Genomic DNA, 23,529 nt, shown 5'->3' with positions numbered 1-23,529 from the left:
ATCAACCAACCAATAATCAGGAATTCTACCAAATTATATTAGTTGAGACGAGAATAAACTACTGTGAACAGTACCAGTGAACAGTGCGATGAACAAAGGAAGATAGAAAGAATAATTCCTCGCGAGATAGAGGACGTATGCCCCTATAATACTTCAAACAAACAACTTGAAACATATAACAAATATTTTGAACTGAAGAAAATGCAAACTTAGGTTACTGGAGGTCAGGGCGCGGGCGCACCTATGAAGAATAATGACAGCAACTACGAGATATAGAGATGAGGGCGTGCGTGCCTAGCAGAAGGCTTAGACTGAGCGCGTGCGCGCCTTCCACTAGAAACAAAAGGCGTGCACACCTGTACAAAGACAATCTTGAGCGCGTGCGCGTGCGCGCCTTGATCAATACAGAGACAGAGAGATTACATGGTTTTTGAACCATGGAGAAAATGAGACGAGAGATTGCGGAACCTTGAACATGACAATGAACAGTATCGGTGAATAGTAGTTATGAACAGTGACGATGAACAATATTGTGAATAGGAGTAATCCATCTAGAGAAAGATTGAAACTTGAATCGAGATAGAAGAACTTCTTCTTGTGAGAAAGATTGAAACTTGATTTGAATTCAATACTGAAAATTGAAAAAAATTGATTTTGATTTTGATTGATGGTGATGTATTCCTTTCCTAGTATACCACTAAACTTTGATTTGAACCTGACGCTCTTATATAATGTTAAATTCCATGTTAGTGGTGATGCTATGAGAATTGTGACATTGATATATTGAGAGATTCCAAGAAGAAGAACAATGGATTGAGAAATTGGAAATTGATTAGGGTTAGAGTGATTGAGTGTTGAGTTTTCTACCCAGAGTTACATAGTTATACTAACCTATCTTGAGTGTGAAATAACCAAAACATAAAAATAGAAACTACTAGATATGGATGTCCACACTTATAGAAACGTGGGACTTTACATATATCACATATTCTAATAATAATCCTTTGCTCAATTGGTACAAATTGTACCGTCGCCATCTGTATGCACTTGCCTTATAGAAAAATAAATTGAAGTGCAAATCTTGATTGATTTCGATATATAAAACAAAATCCTTGGGATAAAGGTGATATCATGGATTCATGGAGGCCAAATTCAAATAATATAATCGTGTGATTGGAAAGTGGCAGTGAAAATTTAGTTCAATCTGTGCCACTACCAAAGCTTTTAAACACCTTATTCACAATCCCTGTTTACAACCAAAGAAGTGCTCGCTCACTTCCTCGTCCATAATTAACTTCATAACATTGAGTCATTGAGATATTCATTGAAGTTCTAGTTAACTTCCAGAATAAATTGCAAACAAAACAAGTACAAAGACAATAGACAAACACACCAAATACTTTAACAAGGAAGAAAAGAAACCAAATCATCTCAGATAACTGAGAAGGCAATTTAGATACTTCTACTTAGTCTACTTCACTGACCCTTCCAACCATTGTAAACATTTCCTCAAAAAAAATCTGGAACACCATTTCTGAGTAATCTTATTCTACATCGTCCGAAGGTTCAACGCAGCAAGGGTAATTGCCCTCTTGTTGTTCATTTTTATGATTTTTCTGTTCTTTATCTGTGCCATCATCATTCTTTCTGTTTGTATCCTCAGAATTCTTAGTAGTAGTAACCAAACTTGCAGCATTGCTCTCTTCGATCCTTGGCACATTGCTTTCACCTTTCAACAATCCATAATTGATTGAAACGCTTTTCCACTCCGCCACTGTGGACAACGAAGTATGCCTTGCCAAATAACGTCTGAGTTCCATACGAAGACCCCTAACCGGCTAAAACATATACAGGATATCCCAATCAATTATCCAGCAAAAGAACAAAAAACAGAACAAATGTACTAGTGCTAAAACAAACACTTACCTCAGCTTTGCATTCTTGGGCTAGACGGAAAAAAGTTTCTGCTACAAAGTGCTTCTCAACTGACTCCGCTAATTTAATTTGTGCAAGCCAATAAGATGAAGATTCAAGCCTATGTAGTCTACATTTGCTGCAATTCTCTGCACTGTGGTAAGGTGTCCCCAACACCCGCGGCTTACTCAATGCACTTGAAGTCGTTCGCACTGGTGTATGCACCTCAACATTCGTTGTTTTACCAACACTTCCTAGTAAAGGTTCTTGAAAACACACATTTTTCTTGGATCTACTCTTAGTTTCCCCTGAAGAATTTTTCCCACGAGCATTAACTGCCGGACTTGAAACATTCTCATTTGCTATTTTTCCTTCCACCACTGGTTTCCCTTCACTCGGTGTATCTCTGGGCTTCGACAAGGCTTCTCGTGAAGCTTTTTGTCGTGGCCGACAAACCTTATCTGTTGGTTTTGTGACAGGCTTTTCTGCAATCGTCTTCACGGGTACGTTTGTGCATCGAATAGTCCCAAAGACACGTTTTCCCCTGAAGAAAAGAGAAAGACCAAAGAACATAAATATGTTGAAAGATATAAACGGAAGTGGATCAAAGTTCTTACCTGTTCAATGAGGCTTCCTTTACATTGGTTTTATTTTCTAAGACAGGTTTCTTTTGCATCTTCGCCTTCGAGCGTGATTTACCTGGTTTTACATATACATTAGATCTAGAAGTATCCATTCTGGTTAAGAGAATTGTGATTTGTGAATTAACAGTGAATATCAAAAGATTATTGAAACTAAAGAAGTGATATTACCAGGAAAAGGAGTAGATTGAATATCCATTTCCTCAAGTGAATTGGAAGTCTCCTACAACTGTTTTATTTTAACAACTTCTTCTTATCAAGGTGGTTATTAACATTGTACAGTTTGAACTTTGAAATTGAAAAGCGGGAACAGGTATAATTTGAACTTGCCCACGCTCCTAAGTCCACTTGGCCAGTAGAACCGTTTTTTTAATAAACTGCTGTGGCCAATCAAGGAATAAAAAACTCAAAAAGTAGCCCAGTTGGTAGTTGCGCGTTGCTCCTAAGTCGACTTGGCCAGTAGAACTGTTTTTTTAATAAACTGCTGTGGCCAATCAAAGAATAAAAAACTCAAAAAGTAGCCCAGTTGGTAGTTGCGCGTTGCTACTCAAGCCATAGTTCAAAATGCGAACATAAACTGAAGATTACACCAACACTGTAATCAATTACATCAACACTGAATCCAATCGTGCACTCTTTCAATCTTCGTAATAGTGATAGCATGGTTGCACAGTTTAAGAAGCAGTTACTTGCCTATAGTGCTGTGCAGGAATGGCATACAACTAAGGCTAAACTCATGGCAACGTGGAGTGTTTGCGACAATTTTGCCCAATCCAGCCTGGTTAGAAGTGGACCCATGCATGTATTCCAAGACCAAGGACTATATCGGTAGCTGCTTCTAATTCATCTCAATTAATTTCCAAAAGCCCCATGGAGGTTTCGCCGTTTCGGGCCAATTCGGCGTCAAACAATGAAATATCATCCTACTGATTTCTTAAAACTTTATATTTGGTTTTTGTTAAATAGATACCTGCTGAGACTCTGATCGGGTCTGAGAAGATCAATCAATTAAGCATAATAGATTCTTAGAAAATACAGTGTAGTTATGGAAATACCAATCACCCAAAGAAGATCCAAATCGGTTCCTGGCTTGTTAAAGAATAAAGAGTGCTAAGGCGGACTTGGGCCCATGTGCCATTTCTAGCTAGATCAGTCTGGTGAGCCCGACCGATTTTGTGCACTTCATCCTTTATGCGAAAGATGACATTCTCTAGGTGTTTTGTATTCATAACATGCTGACATGCATATCATATCATGTTGTGCCGCAGATGACAAACGCACTACAAGTTGTGCCACTAGTTCGTTTTTTTTTAATAAGTTTTTGATCAATCACAAAAGGTTTACATACCATCCCTAAGAATATAGTAGCTAGAGGAAATTTCGACATAACAGAAGTTTTACGACTTCAAAGCTACCTAGAACGGGATCTATTCAAAGTACAAGATTGCAATAGGAGTACCTCACTTCCTCATACTTTACTTTCTAGAATTGTTTCACTAAGGGTGGGTTATCTTTCAAAATGTGTATTTGGACCGTACCTTCTCAAACTCTCGGAAAAAAACTACCACTATGGATGCAAGCAAATGTCAATCCCATTCGCTCGTCCCAAATCTCCTTAATGTAATCATCAAAGTGCTTTAATCTTTTCTCCAGGCACAAAAAGAAATTTTCTTTATCATGGACAGTATTCACCAGGAGAACATTGAACACGCTTCCTAGCTTTCTTTGGTCTCTCACCCGTCCTCCAGTTTCTCCATGAATAAGAAATGATACTGCCATTATTTCATAAACAACCTCAACGAAATCTTGAGGACTAATGCTTTTAATTTGGTGTAAGGAGATAATCCTCACTTCCAATAACAAGGCGTCATGTGGCAAGAGTTAGAAAGTCAAACGGTTACTTAATTGAAAGGTTGCCACTTACAAGAGTTATTATAGAAGGTGATTCCATCGGGCACTCATCAAATTGGATTGGGCAACCCATAAAAAAAAAAGAAATTTTACAAGTTTGCCATATTACAAGTTTGCCATCAAAGCTCAAGCACATCAACCAATTCAACCGGTATCGCCAAAACGAACCCTCTGAGTCGTTTCTGTTTACACTCAAACGACATGGTCACGTAGTTTGAGTGTACACTCAAACGACTTGGCCAAGTCGTTTGAGTATACACACAAATGATATGGCCACGTCGTTTGAGTACACACTCAAACTACGTGACCATATCGTTTGAGTGTACACTCAAACTACGTGACCACATCGTTTGAGTGTATACTCAAACTACAAGGTCACATCGTTTGAGTGTTAGTTTGAGTTTGAGTTACACTCAAACTACATGGGCAAGTCGTTTGAGTGTATACTCAAACGATATGGACAAGTCGTTTGAGTGTTACTCACACTAACACTCAAACTACGTGACCATATTGTTTGAGTGTACACTCAAACGACATGTACACGTCGTTCAAACTACGTGACCATATCGTTTGAGTGTATACTCAAACTACATGACCAAGTCGTTTGAGTATACACTCAAACGATATGGCCACGTAGTTTGAGTTCAAGTGTATAACACTCAAACGACTTGCCTATGTAGTTTGAGTATACACTCAAACGACTTGGTCATGTAGTTTAAGTATACACTCAAATGATATGATCACGTAGTTCAAGTGTATACTCAAACTACATAACCAAGTCGTTTGAGTATACACTCAAATGATATGCCCGCGTAGTTTGAGTGTTAGTGTGAGTAACACTCAAACGACTTGTCCATGTAGTTTGAGTATACACTCAAACGACGTGGACATGTAGTTTGAGTATACACTCAAACGACATGGACATGCACTCAAACGATTCCAAACGCACTCAAACGCACCCAAACGCACTCAAACAATTTCAATTGAATTAGAAAAATTGAAATCCGATTTAAAAAATTGGGTTAGAAACAACACAATTACACCAATAAAACTACATGCACTCTGCACTCTTTATCTGTTATGACATAGTATCTTTATAACCAAGTTAAAACATGTAATCAAACATTCTAAAATCTAAAATAATAATTTGTTTTATATCTAAACTTGTTATTATTATTATTTTTTCAATTGTGAATCATAAACTAGTTTGGGGTTTGGAGTTCAGGGTTCAGGGTTTAGAAATTTCGTACCAACATATTTCATTTAATTATTTGAAATAATAATTTGTTTTATATCTAAACTTGTTATTTTTTTATTTTATTTTTAAAATTGTGAATCATAAACTAGGTTGGGGGTTTAGGGTTTAGAGTTGTTTACAAATTTTATACTAACATATTTTATTTAATTATTGAAAATAATAATTTGTTTTATTTATAAACTTATTATTTATTATTTTCTTTTTCAAATTATGAATCATAAGTTTAGTTTGGGGGTTGGGGTTTGGGTTTAGGGTTTACAAATTTCGTACCGACATAAAAAAAAATTTAATTTCAAACATATTTCACTCAATTATCCAAATAAAAAATAATAATTTGTTTTATATCTAAACTTGTTATTTTCCATTTTTTTTTATTCAATTGTAAATAATAAACTAGTTTAGGGGGTTTAGAGTTTAGGGTTTACAAATATATTTCACTCAATTATTCGAAATATATCAAAATTTCAAATATATATAGAATACTCATTCACTCAGTTTAGAGTTTAGGGTTTACGTAGAATACTCAAGTTTCTCTACATACTCAATTTTCTCTACATATTAGAATACTTAAGTTTCTCTAAATGGAACATGAAGATGAAGAAGAAGCATTTGAGGTAATGTTTGAGGTACAACAACAAATTAGAGAAGAACAACAAATTAGAGAAGGAGAAAATAGAAGATATGTTGAAAGTGAAGAAGTGAAACAAAATGTTGAAGGTCAAGGTGAAGAATTTGAAGATGCGACAAGTTGAGCAAATGAGATGCCGAGAAATCGTCGACGACAAAGTACAAACCTAAATAATGAGTTAACACTTGATTAAAATGAATACAAAACACTTGATTGATTGAATGAATGAATGGATGCAAAATACTTGAATGAATGCAAAACCCGAGCCCAAACGACATGGCTAGGTCGTTTGGGAACACTATAGAACGACATGGCGGTGTAGTTTGAGAACACTATAGAACGACATGTCCGGGTCGTTTGGTTACACTATAGGACTACATGGCTGGGTCGTTTGGTAACACTATAGAACGACATGTCCGGGTCATTTGGGGACACTATAGAACTACATGGCCGGGTTGTTTGGACCCTCTATGAAACTACATGGCTGGGTCATTTGGACTAAATTTAATTAAAAGTTTTTTTTGTGACTATGAAACTAAATGCAAATTGTTTGAGACTTTTGTTTTATTCTTCTATATGTAGAATTCTTTGCCGTTATCTAGGAACCGATCCTCTACAAACTCGAATGATGTGGATTGTCAACCGATTTTAAGTGATACAACAGAAATTTTTACTACGGAAGAGATATGATTGAGTAGGCATTGATTTCATTTTTTTTTTTAAAATTTTCTAAATATAATTTTATTAGTGTATTAATAATTGTTGTTGTTTTTTATGTGTTTAGGTCTTTCATACACATAGCGAGGCAATCGGTTGGGCAACCGCTAGAGGAAGACAAGTTAATGTTGTTGTGGTCATTGAAAAGTCGGAGTGTGCCAAAGGAAACTGAGTAGCAAAATTGAATTTGGCTTGCGAGTGCTCGGGTGTGTATCGGTCACACAAAAGGAAGGCGAAGAGAGGGCTAATAAGAGAAGGTTGGGAACTAAGAAATCGGGATGTCCATTTAAGTTAGAAGGTGTTTTCCAACACGGCACTGTCGATAGTTGGAAAATTGTCGCTCTTAATGGTGTTCACAACCATCCATTGGTGAAGACCCTTGAAGGACATGCATTTGCTACTCGACTAACCGTTCCAGAGTTCGAGTATTTGTCAGAGATGAGTAAGTGTGGAATAAAACCTAAACAAATTTTGGATTCCATCAATAATAGGTATCATGATAACATCTCTAGTATATCCCAAGTCTACACTGCAAGGCAAAAGGTGAGGAAATTGGATATGAACGGTCTCACACAATTGCAGAGATTGCGTGAGTTGTTAGCAAAAGAACATTATTTTGAGGAGTTGAGACAGGATGAGAATACCGAGGAGATAATTGGATTGTTATGGGCCCATCTAGAAGGTGTTAAGTTGGCTTGGACTTTTCCAACTGTTTTCATGTTAGACGCTACCTACAAAATTAACAGGTATCGGTGGCCTTTCGTACAGTTTGTTGGGGTGACTTCAACGTGGAAATCTTTCACCGTGTGTCAGGTGCTGCTTCAGTCTGAAACAATAGTCGACTATGAGTGGGTCCTACATCATTTTAGTGGCTTGCTTGGTGACATATGCCCATCTGTGATCATGTTTGATAGGGACTTGGCCCTAATGAGTGCCGCTGATAGAGTTTTCCCTAATGCACATAAGCATCTATGTAGATGGCATATCGCTACGTGCGTCCTTTCAAAATGTTACGATATTTTTCCAACTACAGAACTTGTAGAGAAGGCCTAGTTCTCATAGAAAACTGTAGTCAAATCGAAGACAGAGGTTATTTTCCAGCATAGATGAGATGCTTTGGAAAAATATTACAGGGTTGAGTACTCCAATTTTATTAGTTATTTGCGAGAGACTTGGTTTCCTCACGGGGATCGATTCGTATGTTGTTGGACTGACCAACACATTCACTTTGGGAGTACAACGACCAATAGAGTTGAAGGGTCTCATGCTCAAGGTGAAGCGTGTACTAGGAAATGCAAACTGTCATGATTTTTTGAGTATGTTTAGCTTAATCCACCTGATTCTAGAGATCCAGATATCCGAGATTAGAGCTACCTTCGAGAGAAGTATGATTGTAACTCAGCACCACCACCAGATTCCTTTGTTTCGTGAACTCAGAGGCCTTGTCTCACGCAAGTGTTTGAACTTGTTATTTGAAGAAATATATACCCGCGTGAAGCGTGTTAAAGATGGAGAGATAAGGTGTTGGTGTTATTTGTGCACGAGCCATGGACTGCCATGTGCTCATAAATTAATTGAGTTTGAAGAGCAAGAGCAGTCCATCCCTTTGACTGCTATCGACCCCTTTTGGAAAACATTGTCTGCTTCTCCCAATGTGTCAGTGGGTGTTGGTCCCGATGTTACACCTTCGATGGACTTGTTCATGAATATGTTTGCAATGGTTTTTGAAAAAGAGTAGAGGGTTATGATTAGGAAGCTTATGGAGATTGCCGTACCATAAAGTACAAGGCTAGTACCACCTAGTGAGGAAGCAAAAACCAAAGGTCGGCCGAAAGGTAGCTGCAGCAGAAAGCTTCCAACTGGAGATGATAACTCTTTAAAGCGAGATCCATCTCATTTTGAACATTCTCAACGTGACCATGAAGAGTGGGTCTCGTCACAACTAAACATTACGCCCACCCAAAACACCCACACCACACCAAGAAAGAAGTCTTCTCCAAAAATACCAACCCAAAACATCCACACCACACCAACAAATAAGCCTTCTCCAAAAACAACCACACCAAGAAATAAACCTTCTCCAAAAACACCAAAAACAACCACACTAAGAAATAAGCCTCTCCAAAAACAGTCACACCACGAAATGTGAGAGATGGCTTAGACTTTGGAAAGACGAGGGGTCCTAAGGATTACGGGTTGGATATTCCTGAAGAAATGCATAAATACATTGTTAGAGTCCATGACCCTGTTGGCGATGGCAACTGTGGTTATAGAGCTTTCTGCATTGCATTAGGAAGAAGTCAAGAAGAATGGCCACGATGAGAAGGGAGTTGTTATGCGAAGAGCTTTATCGACAACCTCCCCTTTTTATTGTACTTTGTACAATCAAAGTGAGGTTTTTTATTCGATGAAGGAAATCCTACATGAAGAAGGTTACGCACCTTTAAATAAGTGGATGAGCATGCCCTTTGATGGATACTTATTTGCTTCAAGATTTAATGTTGTCCTTCTACATTTAGGACCTCGTTAGTGCTTCCTTTTCATGCCGCTGAGAACCCAAGCAAATCCTGAGAGAGTGACCCAAGTGTTGGGTAGCGCACATGTTGGTGAAAATCATTTTGTCAATGTTGAACTTGTTGAAGATTGTCCGGTTCCTCCAGTAATGCGCCAATAACTTAGAGCTCGATATGATATTGCTGAAAGTTGGAATTTGGTCTTGACAGCAAAGCAATTGCAATTTATGGCATTGAACATTCCCAATTTAATATGGGAAAATGAGCTCGTTGAAGACCCAACAGTACATGTTATCGACTAAGTTGTTTGTATGTTGTCGATATGATATTTTGATGTAATTTGGAACAAGTGTAATTTGATTTGATTTTTATGTTATCAATGTTAAGGCTTTGATTTGATTTGATTTGATTTGATTTGGAAATCAAGTATTCAACTAAGTTGATTCGGACGGCAATCGAGTGATTTGGAAATCGAGCAATCGACTAAGTAATATATTGACGTAATTTGATATTTTGATGTAATTTGGAACAAGTGTAATTTGATTTGATTTTTATGTTATTTGGAAATAATGTTAGGGCTTTTATTTGATTTGATTTGGAAATCGAGTGATCAACTAAGTTAATTCAGACGGCAATCGAGTGATTTGGAAATTGAGCGATCGACCAAGTTGATTCGGATGGCAATTCGAGTGATTTGGAAATCGAATGATCAACTAAGTTGATTCGGATGGCAATCGAGTGATCGACTAGTTGATTCGGACTGCAATCGAGTGATTTGAAATAATGTTCGTATGTTGTCAATAATGACCGAAACTACACGGTCAAGTCGTTTGGCTTTAATCCCAAACGACCCAGCCACATCATTTGGGATTAAAGAAAAATGACATGAACAAGTCATTTGTATTTTATACCCAACGATGTGACCATGTCGTTTGGTATAAAAGTCAAACGATCTGGCGAAGTCGTTTGGCCTTTAGACCAAATGATGTGACCATGTCGTTCGGTACAAAGGTTAAACGACTTGACCATGTCGTTTGACTTTAATCCCAAACGATGTGGCTAGGTCGTTTGGGATTAAAAGAGAATGATCTGCCCAAGTCGTTTGGTATAAAGGGAAAATGATCTGATGAGGTCGTTTGGCCTTTATGCCAAACAATGCTAAAGGCCAAACGATGCGGCTGGGTCGTTTGGAAAAAAAAAAATTTCAAAATTCATTTTGTTTTTACAGCACTTTCATATTCATCAAATTCCACTTAATTCCATTCAAACATCAAATATCAAACACCCATTCATATTCATCAAATTCCATTCAAACATTAAACATCATTCATCCATTCAAACATCATATCCATCCATTCATTCGAAGTTAACAAAATTACAAACCCTAAACTGAAACAAATTACATCCATCAAACTAAAACTGAAACAAAGTTAACAAAGTTTCAAATAATCCATCCATCAAACAAATTACAAAGTTACAAACCCTAAACTGAAACAAATCATGAACTATAGCGCCCACCAATGTACTTGCACCTAGTCAAGTTGTACGCCTGTTCGAAGGAGGACCTTGCTTCCTCTGGCATATCATTCCCAGCCAATTGTAGACCTCTCCCTAGAAAACGACTGGTTCCATTGATGACGGCGTTCTGTCAAAAAAAGGAAAACCAAGATAAGTTACCAATCGAATGCAAAAAATCACAGTTAGAGAAACTTAATTAAAAATCACAATACTTACAATCGGTGAATAGTTAGGCAATGTCTCCAGGGAGGGATGAATAGGAAGAAGCTCAGGGTTCACCAAAACTACATAAAAATTCCTCGCATACCAAGTCATGTAGTTTTGATGACACTCCCATGGATAAGACGAGATAGGTCCTCGGTTGCAGGGTTGGATCACGTGATTCTGCCACGACTCCCAGTAAAGTGGCCCAATATTGGTCCAGTTCACCTCATACCCGCGTCCTGCCATAGTTCTTGTTCTCCAATTTGGTATTAGAGGATCTTTAGGTACAAGCTGCACATGACCCAACTGACGCACCACCCTTGCGACAGCGTAAAGCTCGACAATGTTGAAAAAACATAGCAATCCCTAAAAAAATGCAATGTCATCGATCGGGTTTGTATCTCTGACATTTTTGTAGGGATGCCAAACAACCTGAAACAAAATCAAATGTGTCATTAACAACTCCAATGATTAATTACTAAAAAAAAAAATATAAACAAACTTAAACTTTTTTTGATAAAAAAAACAAACTTAAACTTAAATACTTACATTGAACTCATTCAAATCATCAATTATATCTCGATAAAACTGCAATGCATACGTTTTATCGTAATAGTGTGGAGCGACTAGGATGTGTCTATGAGCACGCGGCTGAGACGAAGTATAGTTGAAGTTTGGGACTGTTATGAATACCGGAAAATACTCATAGATCCACGCCTAGATATACACAAATAGTTAACATATTGATAGAGTAATAAAATTAATATTAAAAAAAATAAACTCTAAAATACTCAAGTTTTACCTGTAGAAGAGTCATATAGCCTGTAACCCTTTTCACCTTCACACATGTGGCAGCCCCGAGACCTCTATACAAAAACGCCAAAATTGCTGCACCCCATGCATACTCTTCTATCTCACTGAATTTCAACAATGGCCTCAGATAACATATAGGCACTCCAGTCCCGTCAGTAAAAATGGCACATCCAAAGAAAAATAGGATAAAAGCTCTAACAGTCCGTTGAACATCCTGGAAACTCGAGGCCTTCTCCACCACTTTCCCAGCAGCGTCACATATAGGGCTATCATGAACCTTGTTCGCAAAATGCTTCCGGATGAATTCTAGCCTTACTTTTGAAGTGAACCTGCTAGATTCCATCTCCGCCCTAATCAAATCAATAGAGAGATTTATCGATTGTTGTAAGTTCAGCTCACTGTCCCCTTGCATCGCTCTTCCTCTAACTGTGACTCCACAGATTTGGACAACATCGTCCAAAGTCACAATCATCTCCCCAACTGGCATATGGATAGTGTTGGTCTCCGGATGCCATCTCTCCACAAATGCAGAGATCAATGGTGGATCCATATGCTCGTGATAACCTTCCACGAGATCAAACAACCCAGTCCTTCTCAACTGCACGACAAATCTCGGAGACCTTTCACATTCATTTTTGAAATCCCATTGGGATAACTTCGCTAAGTGTGAAACACACTTCAACGCTCCGTGATCCTCCTGAAACAACCGAGCACGCATTAGATATATATGAATAGAAACAAAAGATTTTGTAAAAGAAAATCAAAGTACACAAGAAAAACAAAATATTACCCTTCTCTCCCAAACATCGCGAGCGACATGCACCACATAGTTATACAACAACTCTGACTCATACGGGCCTCCCCCATATACACCTCTTTGAAACTCCAAATCATCATTGGATTTTCTTACGAAATCTAATACTGGAGGTGCTTCTTCCACTGGTGGTACGTCTTCTACCATATATTCTTCCACATCATCATCCTGCTCATCCTCCTCCTCATCCCTCTCCTCACCCTCTTCCTCACTCTCCTCCTCTACTATACTCTTCCCTTTGTCCATATTAACATCTAAACCTACATTAGTATCACTATCTATACTATCTACACTATCTTCACTAGACGAATCAACCTCAGGAACCTCTTTTTCTAAATGGTCCCTTCTACGCGCTGATGTCGTTAAGCCGTCTGCCCTTTGTCTTTTTCTTCCAACTGCGTCACCACTAGAGGAACCACCACCAAACAATTTTTTAACACCCTTGAATGTAGTTTTCGCTACATTCTTCACATTCTTTGATCGAGGACCCATCGCTACAAAGAAAAATAAAACAAGTATTAGTAAACCATATTTAAATAAACAATGTACAAAGAAAACCACTAGAAAAAAGAGATCATCCCAGTCGTAAAACTAATATACTTATAAGTATGCTATGATAACTCCAAGTATATATGAAAAAATAGAATGAGGCGTTACACTATCCAAATTCTATCGAATTTTGGGCAGAGTTTTATTTGTTTAGTCAACATTTCGTATACTTAAACCTGTCATAACCTGGAAATCAATAATGACATCTTTCCAACAACCATATGTACATAACACCCTATAAAATATTCAACCCACAATACAATTTCTAGCCGCATAATAGGTGGACGCAAGTAGAAGGAAAAGATAGACTTCCAAAAGAAAAGTTTTTGTTCTTTCAAAACGCCATGGTTATATGTCTTGTACCTTGTTAACAATATTAACAGTATTAAGAAAGGACAACCACTACAAGTTACAAGAAACTATTAACAGATGTCAAAGAGTAAATATTAGGAATACATTGATCGAACAACTGATTCTTTACTGACATGTGAGATCGAACAACCATATGTACATATAACCTAATTTTTACACGACAGTGAAAATGTATATATATACAAGACTGTTTCTGTATGAACCGTCATTTATGTACATCAAGTATTACAACAAAATAACTGGACTCTCTCTACCACAAAATGAACTTGACTCTGTCCCTCGTCAAGCATAGAGGAAACCACCCAAAAAAACTACCTTGATTGTACATTCAGTAAATTTGATAACCAAAGAAAGTGCTTCTCACCTATAATGCTTTACCGCTTCAGTTTTGTTCCCCTGTATCCAGACCTTAAGAAAGTACTTTTAAAAGCTACATGTGATCAAGGTCATTACTCATTAGTCAAGACTCAAGAACATAAGCAGTATGAAAGGGAGTAACAGAATGTATAGAAACACTAATCATAAAATGGTAAAAGTATCTTCTCTTATAACATCAGGCCCTAAAGGAAAATACTAGGTATGAAAGATGAGCACTATGAAAGTTTAGCAACAAGATGTAAAGCAACTCATTTTTTAATTTTCAAACGGGGCCCTAAATCACATGTTTGGGGGTAGCATCGCTAGTATTTCTCTAAGCGTATTATTACTAAAATGGAGAACTTTATAGAATGTAAAATAATCTCTAACAAAAGTAGCTTCAAGTCTTCAGCTTATGCAAATTAAATGCAGTCCAAGTCATGTTACTAGTAGCTAGCACTTCTTCATGGTAGTTACTTGTTCCAAGATGTCATGGGAAATATGAACTGAGGAAAATTCCGTTCGCACAAATATAGTTCAAGATTACAACAAGGGATCAGACCATCTACATCAAAGAGTTGCTGCAATATGCTAGGTCTTCTATTTATTCTGTTAATTGACTTGACTAAATGAGTGATAGATGTCGGTAATGGCACTGAAAGTATACCCGGAGTCGTGCTACAACCTAGCATAGTTCTTACAACAAAAGTTGTAAAATCACAAATATATATGTAGGATATGGTCATTATCCATATTAGCCAATTTGTTTAGCATATTAATAATCCTACCTCTAGCCATTGATTTGCCCACGCTCTTCTGATAGATATAGTGACGTTATTTTATTGGTTGGTTTAATATATGGGAGGTAATCATTGGTTAATACCATTTATATAATATAGTTGAAGTGTCTATATATATATATATATATATATATATATATATATATATATATATATATATATATATATACTCAACGAATTTATATTTATCACATCAATTTTTTTTTTGGGTATTATATCATATCACACTACCCTTCCCTTTCTATAGTTTAACTTCATTCTTTTTTGATCCTTCGTTTCAAAAAGCAACTCTCCTCCAACTCTTCCTTCATCCAAATATCTATACATTTATTTCCAAGTTGATAAAACCATCTCAATCGAAACCATCTCGCTTAGCTTATGGTTGAAGTTTCTCTTGAACTTTGGCTCTGTCCTTGAAATGGTAGAAAGGAATGAGTCCGGCCTTAAGCGTGCTCTACTCATAGGGATTCTCTCCTTTTATAATAGCACCCACGGCCAACTAGACAGTTAGTTAATTAGTTAGTTGACAACTGTTCTTCTCATGCTATTCGTGGACTGCTTGAGAGAAGTGGAAAGCAAAAGAGTTCATGATCCTTTTGATGAGACCATGAAGAAAAATGGAAGGTGTGTTTTGGTGCAAAGTCTAATCATTGTTGGTGCCGGCCCATCAGGTCTTGCTGTAGCTCCCTGCCTTAAAGAAAAAGGAGTTCCTAGTGTGATTGTAGAGAGGGCTAACTGTATAGCTTCATTGTGGAAGAGCAAGGCTTATGATCGACTACATTTTCACCTTCCGAAAAAATTCTGTGAGCTACCCCTCATGCCATTCCCGGCGAAGTTCCCTACTTACCCAACTAAAGAGCACTTTGTGGACTATTTAGATGCTTATTATGTGAGTAAATTCGGTTTAGAGCCACAGTTCAACCAAAACAAGTAGAAAGTCTTTGCCTATGATCACACTCTTGGATCATGGAGAGTGAAAACTGTGGGATTGGAGGAGATTAGTTACCTTAGTCGGTGGTTAGTTGTAGCAACTGGAGAGAACTCAGAGGCTGTGGTTTCAGCGATTGAAGGAATGAATGACTTTGAAGGTCCAGTTCTACATACGAGTTCGTATAAAAATGGTGAAGAGTTTTCTGGAAAGAATGTTTTGGTTGTGGGATGTGGAAATTCTGGTATGGAGATATGAACCTCCAGCTATAAAGGGAAGCTCAATTGATTACTCCTCAATCACATGGTTCTATGATGATTCCTCGAGAAATTATAAGGTAAGAAAAAAAAGCCTTCAAGAGTCAGCTGGGGCAATTTGAATACTTTAGGCAGTCTAGAGTCTGTTGAACTCAAAGCAATGAATTTTTCAATCATTTGAGCTACGGTGTTACGGATGTGACCAAGACTAGTTTCTATACTCAGTCTCTGGAGAAGAATTTCCAGTGTTCCCTTTAAGTTTATAGTGGAAATATAGTTTTCCACCTATATAAGGAGTTCAGACAAGCAATATATTGATGGCACAAAGACCAAGCCAATATGCATAGCGTGAAACGCTAGAACTTTGTCTTAGGAAACCTCTTTACCCCAACAGATCCAAGTAGTCAGGCTCCAACTGAGCTATGTCCAAGACCTGTCCTAAAGTCGTTGGGAACCCATGATGCACCCTGGCCCTGGTATTGCATCAAGAAAGTTTCTTGATCTCTCATTCAATACTTTCAAATGCTACACTTGATCTCTCATTCAATATTCTCATTACTTACACATGTGCGTGTCATCCTTGCCCATGCGCAAGGATGACACGCACAAATCGAGAAATGGTCCAAATTTTTTTCCTTAAAAATTACAAAAACGATCGACTTCTTTCATCAAGTAAGTTTTCTCTAAATTAATGATTTTTAACATTTATTTGTCATTTTCATAAGCTTTTGAGCAGGCAATAATCTGTAAGTGATGATGACTATTATATACCGATATATTTTTTTCTTGTTTTAAGTTAGCTCAAGTTATTACATATCAAATAAACATGGGTTTCTCTTCTAGTTGGGATGGTACACTCTCGCCAAATGACTTTAACATCAGTGCAAGATCACTCTGTGAGAAATGGAAAGTAATTTATCCTGTGTTTCCTCCATGGGCATGGGTTCCTTGTCCAAGGCCATTTGGGGCTGCTTCACATCAGGTGGAAGGTTATTTATCTTTGGAGGGTTTCTGTTGTCCTAAATCTATTGAGGTTAGTTATAATTCCTTTTTTGAAAATTTTACTTCTTCTTTTTCTCTTTGTTGCAAGTAAGGGCCTCTTCAGGTGAGATTGACAATGGAAGCTCTAGCAAAGAAGAGGCTACTTGTCCTACAGAGGAAGAAGCTGTTGATGATGCAACATTAGTATACCTTTCAATTCCTTTATGATTATTTTGTTTGTAAGAAATCTAATAGTTTATATGCCATTATTGAAGGACGCAAAAGAAACTCTGTGCTCTACAAATGTTGTATAAACTAGAGAACAACTACAGGATCATTTTTAGTTGAATTGTATGCCAATTCATCTTTTTGGTCCTCTTTTTAATTGATGGCATAACCAAGTTTTTTCTGTTTATAAGGTTCAAAGAAATGATTGGGCACTCATCAAATTGGATTGGGCAACCCCTAAAAATAAAAAGAAATATACCGAGCTAATGTTGCTATAACTTGTCAATAAAGTCAATAGAATTTGACAAAAGGAGATAGACATGAAGTGCTTGTCTACCAACTCAAAGTGTATGAAGATCAAGACCTGAAGACCAACAAATTGGATGGAAATCTAAACAGAAGTATAAATCCACACTAGAAATAAAAAATGGCAGACGAAACAATATTCTCTACCAATAAAAAATGCCAGACCACTACTAATAGTTTTATTGTTTATCGTTTATAGTCTGCTACTCTGTTTAGAGGTAAAAACCTAAAAGTTCCAAGCAAATGCTCATTGCTCAAACAAAGGATAGGAAAAAAAAAGGTTGAGAATTTCTACCTCCAAATATTCAAAAAGCTCGACTACGTCCTCCCTAAAGCTGAACAAGACCTCCTTCTCGCCACCTCATACACCTTCTTCTGATAACTACAAAACCATTAAAAATATTTCAATTAATAATCTTTTTAACAATATAGAATGATAAAAAAGAATCTAAAAACAAACCAAACCTTCTGGGATCAAAACTTTTAACAGAATGAGAACCATTTTGTTTCTTAAAAACTGGTTCTTAACTAACAACAACCATCTTGGTTTGTGATTGCATGTCTTCAAAACTCCTTTTATTTTTACTATTATTATTTTCTGCCATTATGGAAGAAATCTTTTAGAACTAAAACAAGACCAAGGAATAAAGCAAGGAATGTGTGATAACCCGTAAAAAAAATCTTTTGCTGTTCACTTTCAATGCATTGATTCTCTTTTTCAGTTTCTCTCGAAGAAAAAAAATATATAGGAAATTCAAGCGCTCATTTTCTCAGACTATATAAAGCTGAACAAGACAAACATCACATTCCCATAACTCATCAAATTAAAATTAAGAAGAACTAACCTGAATTAATTAAAACACCACATTCCCATGAGGAGAGACTTGCTGGTCGGGGTGTTCGACGATCGTGGTTTCTGCATGTAGGCGAGTAGCTGGAGCCAAAAAACATGAGCGCCCCTTTCCGCTTCTTTCTACTTATTTCTCAAAGTAAAGCAAGCACCCTTTCTACAAACCTTTCGGGTTCAATTTTGCTATTGTTTATGGAACTGAACTGTTTTAATTGGATTGTTTCAATTTCGCGATTGGATTGCTTCAATTCGGATTTTGGATTTTTTTGGTTAGGGTTTCGCGATAATTTGTCGAAGGGTTTTGCGGGAGAGAGATGACTGAAGGAATAGGTTTTTCCAGTTTGCGATTTGGTGGGGGGGGGGGGGGTGTACTAGGCATTGTTGTTTGGACTTTGTTGTTTGGGCTTGGGCTGGAGGCTGCCCGATCTAATTTTAGTGGCGCCCAATACAACACCCTTCTAGAATGAGTCATACAACATATAATGACTTATTAAAGGTTGGAGTTGCATATCAAGAGCTTATAAATAAGAAATCAATCTTTGCAATGGAGGACTAGACACGAAAGGAGAAGTCTATTAGTAAACTGTAACGCCCTACCACGCACTCACTACATGTTGATATTGTCCCCACTTATGTCACTGAAAGGCCTAGGTCCAAAATCTATCCATACATGGGTGTGAAGTTCTAAATCAAAAACTTTTGACATTAATAAGTGGGAGTAATCCAATATATATTGAGGATCCAAGACTGGTGATAAACAAAAAAACAGTACATAGAATACTTAATATCAATGTAAAAGAGAACACTAACACATAATCCTACCGTTCTTACGTTTAAATAAATTCTTCTTACTCTCTAAACATAAACATGCAATATAAGGAGTAAGGATTCGTTCCACTCTTAATAATTCAAGAACAGTAAGAATTCAAACCAATTAATTCAAAAGGAAAACAAGAGAGTAATTATATGATGTGGATTATAAATTTATAATATATAAATACTGTTGGAAATTATGATTTAACTAATAAACTACTCAAATTAACAATTAATTTGATGAATAAAGGAGGTATAGAGGAAGCTAATCCACTAATATGAATCATACAACTATTTATCTGAGTTATTGAATTAAATTTTAAGCCTTTACAATAAAACACAAGGTTTCATTATAAAGACTCAAGTTTGAAGATCCATAAAATTAAATCCTAGTTATCTCTAAGCAATGAATTAACTAGCATAAGAGATTATTGCCTCCACCAATCTCTTGAATGGAGTTCTAATCTCTAGTTTGCTTCCTATGATTCTAGCTATATATATCACAAGAAACAAACTTGAAGCACAAACACAATAAACTAAATAAATAATTATAACCCTCACATAGGCTTCATAAAACTCCCTCTATTTTATTTTGGGGGTTTAGCCTAGTTTCATCAGATTCAATGAAACAAAACAATAATAGAGAGACATAATTAAAGGAATAAATTGAATTGAAATGAACTTAAGGTTGTTTTAATGGAGTTGAAGGCTAAAGTATAAAACCTAAATTATACTAAACTAATTGGGGAAGAAGAAGTTCTTTTGTTTTTGCCCTAATCCCTTTTATAATAGAGGTTTAGGTTAAAATTTCGTGCATGGGCTTGGGAGTTGTGTTTTGGGGCACAAAATCAAGCCCAAAACTCAAGTACTTAAATCTAAAATAGTCCAAACTTCTAGAATTTACTGCTCTGGTTGGGTCGAGGCCTAAACTATTAGAAATCTATTTCTGAGCCGGTCGTTTTGATATAAAATGGGCCTAGTTCCAAGTTATGAGTCCAAAGATATGATCTATTGAAGTTCTGTTGACTTTTTGTTCTTTTTGTGCTCGAGTTGACTTTGACTAGGCTTTAAAAGACTTTTTCTCCTTAAAATTTAGGCTTTAACCACATAACTTTTTTAGCAATCATCTTAGCTATTTTTTCATATAAAAGTGACGTCTTTATACACATATTCAGCTCTAATACCTGTAATACACAAAAACAAGTAGATAATGATAAACTCACATTATGTAACAACCAATTTTCTACCTATATAATATAATGCTTTGGGCCTATTGTATATCTTTAGTGTTCTTTTAAGGCCCAAGCTGATGTGATAGTTTAGAGGTCACAAGGAAATAACATAGTCGGTGAACTGCTAGCTAGTCTCCAAACCTAGTAGAACTCTTATATGGATAAAATCAATTTGAATATTAGGGTTTAGAGTGGATATAAAACAAAACAATAAAATGAAGAACATAAGAAGTGTTAATCAGGAGTGGGGCAAGTAAGATTTAACTTTGAGTAGGCAAAGAGATATATAATACTTCTTTTTTTTGCTTCTAGTAGTCTGACGAATTTTCCGACTGTCGACGCACACGTGAGCAAAGTTTAGCCCATGAAGCGCGCCCTTAAAGTTTCAACATGATATGGGTTTCGAGTTCTTTAATTTAGTTGGAAGATTTATTTCAATGTCGAGTATTATTCATGATTATTATTTTAATATTTTATTATTTATTAATGGGACTACGGATGTAATAAATTTCTTTGGAACAAATTTTCAATTTCGAGGTTTTAAATGTTGGTTTATTTATTTCTCTTTTGGTATGTTTTTGATCTCATCATTGAGACCCTGGATATTTCTAGAAATTAGACCGACCAGCAAATGAACAGAGATTTTTGGGTGTTACAGTTAGTATCAAAGCACAAGGTTCAAGGTTTTTTGGGGAGTCTGTTGGTTAAGGTTGTCCACCTGATTGGTATTAGTTATTATCTTTTGTACATGTTTTTGGTTGAGAGTCCAGATCATGCCATAGGGTTAATGTTTTATTAAGTACATGCGAGAACGAGTAAGATAGTGTTTGTGTTATAATTCAGGATAAGAGTTACTTGGTAAAATTTGGTTAGGTTTAGTAGTTCGATGACTGATGTTCTCTTTTATTAAAATATAACAGAACATTATGATGATGAATAGAGGTACCTGAACATGACAGGGTAGAGGCACCAATGCACCTGGCGTTGGTAGAGGCGGTGCAGTACCAAAACCTAATGCTGAGCAGCCACCAAGTGGGAACAAAATTTGATTACGTCAGTTGCTCAGTTGACTCAGAGAGTTGTTGGTTTTGAGAGAGTTGGTGTTCCACTTGTTGGTGCGGCACCTATGGGCTAGCATAGGATTAGGGTAGTGGCTCCAGGAGGTAAGGGGCCCGATGATGAAACATGGCAGAAAATGGTTAAGTGGTTTATAAAACTTAAGCCAGAGAAATTTTTGGTACTAATGATTCGAGAGATGTTGATATTTGGAGAGAAGATATGAAAAAGATATTTAATGTACTTAACTGCAATGAAGTACACAAACATAAGCTAGCTGTTTATAGTCTATCTGGAGATGCATCTAAGTGGTGGGAATCCGTCTCAGCAGGAGAAGACCATAATACTATTACTTGGATTAAATTCTGCATAAGGTTTGATGCGCAATATTTTCCAGAGAGTATTAGGTCTGTGAAAGTGACAGATTTCATGACATTAGAACAGAGTAGTATGACAGTGACTGAATATGACATAAAATTCAGACAACTCCTTCGATTCGCGTCAAATATGTATTTTTCAGATGAAAGTACAGCTAGGAAGTTCGAGGATGGTTTTGTTCGTCCACTTAGAAAGGCAGTGAAGGGTCGACAGTTGAAGACCTATAATAATGTTGTCGAGTGTGCTCGCACTATGGAATTGGATCACATACTTCATGACTGACCGAAGGACGCTAGTAATACAGATTCGAAAAACGAAAATAAGGACAGGTATGATAACAATAGTAAATGATTTAAAACTCAAAACCAACAAGGTTAGAACTCTCAGCCATGGAAGAAGCAGAGAACAGGATGGCAAAATCATGGACAAACACGAAAAGGAGACAAATTTATTTCTCATGAAGAGCGACGTTGTTATCGATGTGGAGATCGAGGGCATATTGCTTATGATTGTAATAATCCTAGGAGAGAATTTCATAACCAGAACCAGAGACAAAACAAGGGCCAACAGAGGGGCTAGGGTGGTAGACATGATTAGCAGCAAGCACCATTTTGGGCTCAAGGTCACATGAACGCTATTGTTCAGGCCGAAGGGGGAACTATGGTTCCGGCAACTGTGCCATTGCCACATGCTGCACCACAGCCAAATGATGGGGTTGCTAATGGAGCAATGGTAGAAGGTATTTTTCTAGTACATTCTCAGCCTGCTAGAATACTTTTCGACTCTGGTGCTAGTCATTCATTTATTGCCGCTTCTTTTATGTTGAAATTGGATCTTAATTTTGATTTTTTGACAACACCTTTAGAGATAGTGACACCATTGGGTAGATCTATGATCCTAGATAGGGTATGTCGCTGTGTGACTGTTTCTCTTGACGACTTTAGATTGTTAGCAGACCTAATTGTGTTTGATATGTATGGATTTGATGTTCTTTTGGAGATGGATTGGTTAGCATCATTCCATGTTTCTTTGGATTATTTTTCCAAGACTGTGACCTTTCAGGTCGAGGGACAAGATTTGTGGTCATAGCTACTGCAAAAGAAAATTTCCTAGTAGAATCATACCTCACATTTGTTGAGGTTATGGAAAATGGAGGGGATGTGTCACTGGTTGATGGTATACAAGTAGTGTATGAATTTATGAATGTCTTTAGAGATATTCTTGATTTACCTCATGCTAGAGAGGTTGAGTTTTGTATTGATTTGGTCCCGAGCACTACTCCCATTTTTCTTCCTCCATACGTATGGCACCAAAAGAGTTGCAAGAGTTAAAGACCCAGATTGAGGACCTACTTGATCATCAGGCGTAGTATATCACCGTGGGGTTCACCAGTTTTGTTAAGGAAAAGGATGGATCACTACGTATGTGTATTGATTATAGGGAGTTGAACAAGAAAACTGTTTGAAATAAATATCTTCTTCCCAGGATTGA

General features: G+C 36.9%; 2 protein-coding genes and 1 pseudogene across 3 annotated transcripts; 2 read left to right on the top strand and 1 right to left on the bottom strand.

Annotated features, from left to right (window-relative positions):
• Nucleotides 1-1,249: 1,249 nt before the first annotated feature.
• LOC147482028 (uncharacterized) lies at nucleotides 1,250-2,939 on the bottom strand. 2 transcript variants are annotated; one of them, XM_086580634.1, is made up of 4 exons: nucleotides 2,727-2,939; nucleotides 2,532-2,613; nucleotides 1,927-2,458; nucleotides 1,250-1,838 (listed from the first exon to the last, which is right to left on the bottom strand). In XM_086580634.1, the coding sequence occupies exons 1-4, from the start codon at nucleotides 2,752-2,754 to the stop codon at nucleotides 1,545-1,547; spliced, it is 936 nt and encodes a 311-aa protein (XP_086436760.1). In that variant the 5' UTR covers nucleotides 2,755-2,939; the 3' UTR covers nucleotides 1,250-1,544. The 2 variants fall into 2 exon arrangements, with proteins under 2 accessions (XP_086436760.1, XP_086436759.1); XM_086580633.1 differs by lacking the exon at nucleotides 2,727-2,939 and having other exon boundaries at nucleotides 2,532-2,713.
• Nucleotides 2,940-15,550: 12,611 nt separating this feature from the next.
• On the top strand, nucleotides 15,551-16,558 carry LOC147482027 (indole-3-pyruvate monooxygenase YUCCA2 pseudogene; annotated as a pseudogene).
• A 5,324-nt stretch (nucleotides 16,559-21,882) lies between these two features.
• Nucleotides 21,883-22,320, top strand: LOC147482026 (uncharacterized). Its single transcript, XM_086579166.1, has one exon. It carries the CDS (start codon nucleotides 21,883-21,885, stop codon nucleotides 22,318-22,320), a length of 438 nt encoding a protein of 145 aa, XP_086435292.1.
• The last annotated feature ends 1,209 nt before the right edge of the window (nucleotides 22,321-23,529 follow it).

The sequence above is a fragment of the Coptis chinensis genome, chromosome 8 (genome assembly GCF_015680905.1).
Source record: "Coptis chinensis isolate HL-2020 chromosome 8, ASM1568090v1, whole genome shotgun sequence".
Lineage (NCBI taxonomy): Eukaryota > Viridiplantae > Streptophyta > Magnoliopsida > Ranunculales > Ranunculaceae > Coptis > Coptis chinensis.
This window is presented reverse-complemented; position numbering and strand designations above follow the sequence as displayed.

Coding starts and splice junctions, on each gene's coding strand:
- LOC147482028 (XM_086580633.1), bottom strand. CDS start 2,650: ATGGATACTTCTAGATCTAATGTATATGTAAAACCAGGTAAATCACGC. Junction 2,459..2,531: donor AAGGAAGCCTCATTGAACAG/GTAAGAACTTTG, acceptor TCTTTTCTTCAG/GGGAAAACGTGTCTTTGGGA. Junction 1,839..1,926: donor CCCAAGAATGCAAAGCTGAG/GTAAGTGTTTGT, acceptor TATATGTTTTAG/CCGGTTAGGGGTCTTCGTAT.
- LOC147482026 (XM_086579166.1), top strand. CDS start 21,883: ATGAAAAAGATATTTAATGTACTTAACTGCAATGAAGTACACAAACAT.